Raw genomic sequence first — 9,428 nt, 5'->3', positions numbered from 1 at the left:
AGATAGATAGATAGATAGATAGATAGATAGATAGATAGATAGATAGATAGATAGATAGATAGATAGATAGATAGATAGATAGATAGATAGATAGAGATTTCACATACATAGTCACACACACATACGAAGACACAAACACACACAAAGCTCGAGCTGATGAGAGATAATGTTCCCTCCTCATACCGAGTGGCTGTGAACCAGAGCTGTTTTAGGCTCGCATAAAAAATTCAGAACTCTCTCTTAGCAACATTTGCCCTACATAAAGAATACACACATGCTCACACACACATCAGAGTATCATTTATGTCGTGCACATGTGAGCAGAAATGAAAATACACATATTGAGAAAACCCAGGAACACTTCATGATATTGGCCTCGATTGGTTTATGTTTAAGCAGCAAGACATTAAAGAGGCTATTATACACAAGGTTCCACACATAGCATTAATTTATTATTTATTGACTCTATTGATTAAACATTTCATTGGCATTTCTGATAAACTGGGGACATTTTACGTAGTGTTAGCTTTACATGCAAGCAGTGGTTGTGTAAAATCTGTTGCCAATAAATCAGTTTATCAAAAATCCAGCTGCACGTGTTTGTGCTTGTATTTCTGCAAGTATTTCTGTGTGCATGTTTTTCAATTTTCAGCACATCCATGCATGCATCTAAGCAAGGCGTTTAAGTGCATGCGTCCTTGAAGAAAACAGGCATCTCTGCACACATCTCCACAATGAGCAGGTCAACACCTCGGCTCAACCATCCATTTTCATTAGATGCTAATGACAGGAGTGGAGGGGCGGATGTGCCAGAGAGAAAGATTCAGAGAATAAAAAAGGATATAGTTATGCTCCCTGTGGACTGACTATCAAACCACTATCTCCTGTCATCAAGCATAAAACTCCCTCTGCTCAATTACATAATCATTCCACATACACTACTAGCAACTGTCAAGCAGACGTGGCCAGTTGCTTACAATCAAGATTTTATTAAGAGTTTTTATTATGTATTTATGAGATGGATGTAGAAGAAGTCTGCGGAGGAAAATGGAGAATAAAATGTTTTCCACTTGAGAATTTAGCTCATCTCAGTGTTGCCCTCTCAGTGTGGGTTGCAACACCTCTGCCAAGTCATCTCCATCTGAAAAGCATTTAGGGCGCCTGTTCATCCTGGCATTATCCGCATGTCTATACAGACAGTGCTCCTCCAGTTCCAGTTTGTGTTAAACCCACTCTAGAAACAGGACTTCGTCCTTCCTGGCTTCACCACAGCCTTTCATTCTGCAGAGTATCTAGGTCAGCTGATGTACAAAAGCAAACTGTGACCATGTGTGGTCAAGTGGTGTGAAGTGAAGAAGCTTTATGACTAAGATATCGGTCTGGCCAAAATAAATAAATAAAACAGAGTGGTCTGAAATTAGTCTTCCCTCATTATGTTGAAAAAAAAAAAGAGATAGTTCTAAAAAACACAAAGTTTAGTTGCTGAATTTATAGTAAAAGCTCCCAAGTGAAAACACACACTAAGGTTGCCTATGTCACAGAAACATCAGAGTATAATCAAAGAAACAGATCAATATCAAGAGAACTGAAACAACATCACATGGAACTAAATAGATGGAAAGACCTCAAATCAATATTTGATGCACAAATCAGGATGTGGCTAGTTTTCCATGCATTGGCATATTGTGATACTCTGCCATGTTGAAATGAAATTTAATGACAGACTTCTTCCCCTGTCGCCACAGACTGAACTGACAAAACTAGACGCATGCACCCATCCATCTCAATTGCCCTCAATATTTGGCCTGTTTAACGAACAATCTAGCTTCTGAGTCTGTCATCTTACTTTGGGAAGTTCCTAAATAACAAAGCGCTCCTTCCTGCTGCAAACATCGCACCACATCCAGCAAGTCTTCACCCACACTGGCAGTAATATTGCCTTGCACGCTGTGAGTGCTATAAAAGACCGTCAATCCATGACACCATGCTAAGCGTATCCTTTCCATGGTGTGCAGAGGCTATTGCAGATAGAACAGCATTTGCTGATGGGTGAATAAAATGAAATAAAGACATTCACTCCATGGTTGAGTCATCCACAAGTAAGATGAGAAAATTATCACTTCACTGCTGCATCTGAGAGAGCAAAGTGAAACAAGCCACTGTTGTTGTATATGTTTAATCAATTTGCAGGTCACTGTGAGTTAAAATCCAGCAGCACTTACATATTAAGCATTGGATTTTGCTTACATATACAGCAATGTTTAGCAGAAAAACATCAGAAAAATCCAGCTATTAGGCAATGGCAGTGCCACCAGGGAACAGAATCCTCTCCTGGTGGTAGCAAAAGCAATTTTCTAAATGGCTTATTTGTAGGTTAATCTTATATCTAGCCTTACTGTTTATGTTCAAAGCAAAGGAAACATTGTATCTAAATCAGTGCACCCAAGGAGCAGTGCACATAACCTTTCATATTTGTGTGATGCAATATAATATAAGTGTCAAAGTTTCTCTAAGAAACTGTAACTCAATTCTCAAAACAAACATGTTACCTTGCCTGCAGATTATTATGATTTCATGTAACTGTTTAATGGCTAAGCAGTGCTGGATCAAGATGTCTCAACAGTGTGACAGTTCACTCCAAACCCTCTCCCAAGTGTTGACTGTAGTAGCACAATGAGTAGGGAAATACACCAGTGCTGCGGATTAAAACCCTGGGCTTCCTTTTTTCTTTTTCTTTTTTAAATGAATGTAAGTTTGTTTAAAAAAAAAAAAAAAAAAAGCTCCAGTGTGTATGCAATAACAAGTATTATTGTACACTTGACTTCATGTATGTTGTGAGAGAATAACTGAATGAACTCTCAGTGTTCTCATTAAGCATTTGTAACATCTCAATCCTAGACCAGCCATACCACAAAAACATTGCCTTGCCATTAGTGCTAGCAACTGCCACTGCATGGCTCATCGTTGAGTAAATTGATGCAAGAGAGACACACATGCTTACGATCTCCCTCACACATGCAGACTAAAAATAGCAGCTGCCTTACCTTTCTGTACACTATCATGTTGGGGGACTCATCTGCTACCCCATTGGTCCCCTGCCCACTGCTGTTGGTCTGTGCCATGATCCAGCTAGTAAATCTGCCAGAGGAAATGTCAGGTGCTCCTGTTGTGGACAGAATGGATATTTTGGCACGTCAGAAGAACAACGAAGCCTAAACGTGACTTTGCCAAAAGAGAGCAATTTACACGCCTGTGGTCTGCATCATGTTTCAGTGTATTTGATACTTCAAAAGGGAACAGATGTTCATTGCTCCAGTTTGGCTACGTGTTTTGACATTTCACAAGGTCTTGACAAGGACATTTTTAAGAAAAAGGTGGTTGCTTTAACACAAAGTGTGGCTACTGGTACAGTACACATTCCTACTGAATGGGACAAAAGTTCAACTTGAAAAGCAATGATAGGTAAATGGAAGGACTAGCCTACTGTCACTCTTGCCTCAGATGAATTCGCTGTGCAGCACAGTCTAAAACGGCAATCACCTTTGACCGTTTGTTTACATCGGAGAGTTCTCTCACGCCCTACATGGCACATACTACGGATGCATCCTAAGGTTGCAATAGCAAGATAAGGTGAATTATAGACCTTGGCAGTGGTAAATGCAGTAAAACAACACACGGTCCCTGGAGGAGGCAGGCTACTCTACAATGCAGCCTGGATACGTGCATTCGGATGTAGTAGCCATAGTCAAAATGTGCAAGACTGTGCAAATGTAATGGATATGGTATGCACATTACAGCTTCATCATTCTTTCTTCCCTTTACGACACCCACACGACATCCTTGGGAGGTTTAGACTGCAACACGAACAGCGAAGTCATGTAACACGCTCTTAACATGAGGCCGTTGGCTTTACTATATCGGGCTTTTCTTACCACAAGCCACTGCCCGTTTAAGCACCTTGGACAGCTACTGCTAAACGCCCGCGTCCCTTATCTTCTTGGACGCCGCTTAAATACACAGAAAACACAGCGACGTCGGTCACGGGAGGAGAAGGGGGGCGCTTACCTGAAAAAACACGCAGCCCGCTGTAGGACTCCTGAATCCTTGCAGGGATGGAAGCCTTGTCCTTTGCTTTCAGTATGTCAACTGGCAGACATAGGAATGCGAGGGGTATTCATTGGCAACGTGAGGAGGCAGACATTCGGCGGACACTTGGTGTGGTACAGCTCTCTGTCTCAGTCTCTCATCTCCTCTTTTCCAAGCGGTGCTCAGAATCACGGGCGCGCCACCCCGGAGCGTCGAGAGCGCGCATCGATCTATGACCAATCGCGTGTGAGGAATAAATTACAACCCGTTTTGGAGACATACAGCTATTATTTTTTCAAGCTAAGATTGTACTGCTATGCACTGCAGCGAAATGCTCATTGCGAAAACCAGGACAAGGCATCTTAAACCGATAGCTTATTAATATTGATACAACTGCAATCTATAGCAAAGGTCATGAGAGGACACTACAATTTTCTGTGCCATAAGAAGAAACTCGTTTAGCTGTTGTCCCAACTGAATATGAACAACTGAACAAATACCATTTAGCCCTGCAGTAAACACAAGAATTATACAGCGCTGACGTAGTAATATGCCTTATGATACATCACAAGTGTACCATGAAGCGTTGTTGTGAGGTAAATGAAACCATCCTGAATTACGTTACATTTATATTAAAGTCTCACTACTTATATTCCAATACCAAATAAATAGTCTAACTACTTTCTCTTTATACTGTCACTTTTACTGGAAATAAACAATACATTGGACTACTAAAGAACATTTTAAGTCTTTAGGTAACGCATACGTTTTTGTTGACATTTTAAAGTTCATACAGTATAAAAATAAACTGAAAGACGAGCTGGCGAAACCAAAAGTCAAACAAATCTTGAACAAATCTTGTGCTTGCTTGGGGAGAATGATGTATACGCAAATGTCGAGGTCAGCTTAATTTTAGGCCAACATTCATTTTTACAATACCTTTGCAAATCTGTCTGTTCTGCCCAAAGAAGCGGATGAGTATTTCTCTCACCAAAACGAATAGCTGAGGGTATGCAGTACGGCTTTAAACGATAATAAGATATGGCGTTTCAGTCAAATTCACCGTTTGTATTTTATAACACTGCAAGTGTAAGAACTGGGATATACCGGCAATAAATTTATATGACTGGGCATGTCCAGTGCTGCAGTGATAATGAATAAATAAATGCACTCTGTGGCTTTGTGGTATGCAACAATCCAGGCGTGAAAGATGACAGATGTGCCCTTTCTCCTAGTGTATGTAACTGTATGCTTATCTCTCTACAGTCCTTCCTTCTTTGCTCTCGTAGGAATCAACCACTCTACAAGGTTGGCCAAACATCCAGTCCATTCCCTGTTTTCCTGTGAGCTGCAGATTTGTGAAAAATGTGCTACAGTCATTGGTATGCTGCTATAGCAACTTTGTAGAGGTAACAGGCGCCTCCAGGTGACTGTTGCTGTGAATTGGAAGTAAAACTGAATCTAAAATTGAATTAAATAACGGGTTTTCAAACCCGATAATGAGGTAAGTGATGTCATATTTTCTCATGGCTTTGCGTTTCTTTAATTGCTTCTTTATAATCTTTCATGGACCCTAGATTTATATATATAATTTTTTTCCCTGGGTTGGGTGGGGGTTCGGTTACAATTTTGGCTCCGACTTGCCCTTAGTGTCATTTGATAAAGCTACAATGTAACTTTGGGATGAAATGGCATTTATTTTGCACTTTTTTAGTCTTAGTGACCAGTTAAAGTACTTTAAACTACAAATCACTTTCATCTTATTAGTGATTTAGGAAAAAAAAGTCGCTAAGCCTTGAACCCCAGGACTACAGTAAGTGTTAGAAATGTAGGTGTCATAATAAGCTGATTATTACATCTTTTTTTGTTTTGTTTATAACAATAATAAGATAATAAGATGTGATTGAAGTGCAGACTTTCACTGTTATGGCATGTGTCAGCTGGACAGGTCACTAGTGTTTATTTATGATGTGACTGATAATAGAAGAAGCAGGATGTATTGTAAAGTGTACAGTGCTATACTTTCTGCTCAGATCCAGCCAAATGTTGCAAAACTGATTGGACAGTGCTTCAGAGTGCAAACAGTAACAGCAATGGGCTTTTAAAAAAACAGCATATTGAAAATTATGTTAGTTTGTCTAATTTATTTTTAATCTCTGTAGTATGTAAACTATGTATACATCCTATATAGATTACCATGTATCAAAATGGTTGTATTTGCAAAAATATTTTTCATAAAATCCTTTGAAGTAAAGCAGAAAGTCTGCTCCACATGGTGATTGTTTGATAATATTTTCTGCTATTTTGTTACTTTCCTATTCTATGTTATACAAATAAGTTTTATGTTTTAATATTCTATGATTTAATACTATCTAATTCGTAAAAAAACAAACAAAAAAACAATACAAATATCTTGATGTGCAAGGTTTTAATAGAACAATATGTCATGCTACTGATTATATAATTTATTTCCCTGATCAACACTCCAATGCTTTATTGTTTGGTTATAATCAACAGAGTCCCAAGGTATCCTTAAGTGTTCAGTGAAACTTACATCATAGTGAGTTCTGACTAGCTCCAAATAGGTTTGTGTGTATTCAGTTTCAAACATGTTCCCCAAAAATCAGACATTAAGTTGTAATATCAAGGTAATTTTCAAAAAGAAAGAACCCCACTTGCAGTAAATGACATACTTAAGCACCTTCATGTCAAACATATCCTTTAACAACAAACTAGCAAGCTGTTTATTTGTCAAGTTAGACACCAAAAGTATCAGAATACTTTATTAATCTCATCTGGAATTATGTACAGTTAAAAAATATGAAAGCATGTAAAGTTTTATTTTTTTAACTGTATTAAAATACGTAATCAGTTGTTATAAACCGCTGCATAATATCAGTAAAGAAAGAATACATAAGGTGTAGTAGTAAGTTTGCTAAGTTACAGTTTTTCTCGATTGGTTTGGCTCATTTCTTGAAACCGAGATGACATTCTCAAAATAACATGGACAAATCTCCAAACCACCTTGCAATTGTCCACAACAGAATGTCATTTTTCATTTCATATAAATAGTCAATGCCCCCAAAATGCATTATACCTTTGGCATTGTTTAAGCACTGCAAGTCAAAATGCTTAGACGTTCTGTCACTGAGGCACAGGTCTAGCAACAGAATACCACTATGAATAAAACTAAAAGATGTTACAGTAAAATCAGCCTCCAATAAACCACTCATACTCAAGGAAACTGTAAACATACTTATCCGTACAAAGAAATGTTAACATTAGAGAACATACTGTGAAAAGAAAACATATACAGGATTCTGTAAATGTGAACAGTTATAAACACAAACAAAAAACAAAAAAAACAAAAAGAACTCTAGCCTACCATACTGTAAATAAGGTTTCAGAACTATAGTACAGTAATATTTTCAGTGGTCGCCATTGTCACCCTCTCCTTCCTGGCCACCATCCTCATCCCCCTGGCCATCGACGCGCTGCTCTCTGTCAGGCCATAAATTCTCATCCACATCGCAACGGATATTTTCTCTTGCGATGCAGCGAGGGAAGAGATATTACTAGTTAATAACTTCTAAAACAATCATACAACGCTCATTATCATATTCAAACCATTTCCATATTCTCTTTTTATTTAATTCTTCCTGCACCCACTACCTGTCGCAATCCTGACATATACTACAAACAACACTAAATTTTTAACAAATATATGCTTTATGCAAATCCTGACACAACATTTAATAACTATCACATACTTGCTCATATTTCTTGTCATTAATATTCAAAACATCACATAAAAATAACAGTACTCTACCTACACACAACAACCAACCAACTAATATCGATACATATTCATTACCTTTCCCTCGAAATATGAATAAAAATAACAGCAACATAGCTGCACTCCACCGCTTCCATTAAGCCAAGTTTATAACTTCAAAATTTGCCTTATATCATCAAACATCATTTATATGTTCACTCGTGCTCTCACCTCTCCACTAGCCTCACTCATTCCACTCGCCCTTTCTTCCTGTCTTTCCTCGACAAATGCTTTATTAATCTTCCATCACACTGTCAAAAACTCCCCTACAAGCTATGTCTATATACTTTCACAATCAAATCAAGACAACACTCGATAATCAAAACCTTTGATGTCACGAGATAAATCTCCTCTATATTCTAATGTTCACCATTGAATTTCAATTCTTACTAACACAAATCAAAAAATTTCATTTAATAACTGATATAATTTACAATAGACAGAGCAATGATACTACACAATAAACCAATATATTTTTTTAAAACCGATTCACTTAAAAATCAACTAATCACATAACACAGACATTAATTTAAAATGCAAATTACCATTATAACTTTAATTACCTAATCATTTTTAAAAAACACATAGCACTAACATTACTAACATCAATTATAATAAAACTAAATGAAAAATAAAATCGTTGACAATCAAATTAAATTCCATATATAAGTCATCCATTTCAAAAAGCCAAACCAATCGATAAACTTAAACTGTAACAAACATTATAACTACACCTTAGGTAATCTCACTTAATCCTAATATAAACAACGATATTATTAAACACATAAAAAAACTATACATGCTTTCATATTTAATGTACATTCAGTATAAAATAAAAGATGCATATTTATCTACACAATAAAAATTTTATTATTAATAGATTTCAAAACATAATATCATGACTCATTCTTTCTTTTAAAAATTACGATAAACAACTAATCATATTTACATTTAAAGACAATACACAAAACCTATTTACATATCAAACTCACTAATTAAGTTTCACTAACATCTTAAGACCGACTTTAAAAAACAAACAATAACATGTTCATTAATAAAATAAATCATAACATACAATTTTATAAAACCTTACATCAAGATATAGTATTTTTTTTTTTTACAAATAATTATATAAATCAGTAAATATAAAAACATAAACAATTAAACAGTATAATATAATAACAATACAAAAAAAATATCAACAACACATTTGCAACGCTCTTATTCAAAATTTATTAAAAATTTCAAATTACATACCATATGCATGTTATCGATAAAGTTAACATAATTACATAACTACAAATAAAATAAGATTTAACAACTAAACATAAAGTTTCCGAAACGTTTTTTTTAAAACCATCTTATATTACTTAAGCACGACAACACGTTTCAATCATTCTTACATAAAAGAACCTCACTTAAACAATACCAATCTCTCAATCTCATCAATACAACCCACTACAACCAAACATAAAGCTACATTTACAATCACAATATTATTTATATA

At 36.3% G+C, this 9,428-nt stretch overlaps 1 protein-coding gene across 2 annotated transcripts in view; it reads right to left on the bottom strand.

Moving 5' to 3' along the window:
- The window catches only part of rgs7a (regulator of G protein signaling 7a), a 51,124-nt gene extending 46,809 nt beyond the window's left edge, over nucleotides 1-4,315 (bottom strand). For both annotated transcript variants that reach the window (XM_005914224.3, XM_005914225.3), the window contains exons 1-2: nucleotides 4,066-4,315; nucleotides 3,045-3,163 (exon numbers count right to left, since the gene is read on the bottom strand). In XM_005914224.3, coding sequence (XP_005914286.1) covers nucleotides 3,045-3,122 — 78 coding nt within the window. In that variant the 5' untranslated portion in view covers nucleotides 3,123-3,163; nucleotides 4,066-4,315. The remainder of the gene's footprint in view (nucleotides 1-3,044; nucleotides 3,164-4,065) is intronic.
- Nucleotides 4,316-9,428: the final 5,113 nt, after the last annotated feature.

The sequence above is a fragment of the Haplochromis burtoni genome, unplaced genomic scaffold, assembly GCF_018398535.1.
Source record: "Haplochromis burtoni strain Fernald_Lab_line unplaced genomic scaffold, NCSU_Asbu1 Contig_7, whole genome shotgun sequence".
Taxonomy (NCBI): domain Eukaryota; kingdom Metazoa; phylum Chordata; class Actinopteri; order Cichliformes; family Cichlidae; genus Haplochromis; species Haplochromis burtoni.
This window is presented reverse-complemented; position numbering and strand designations above follow the sequence as displayed.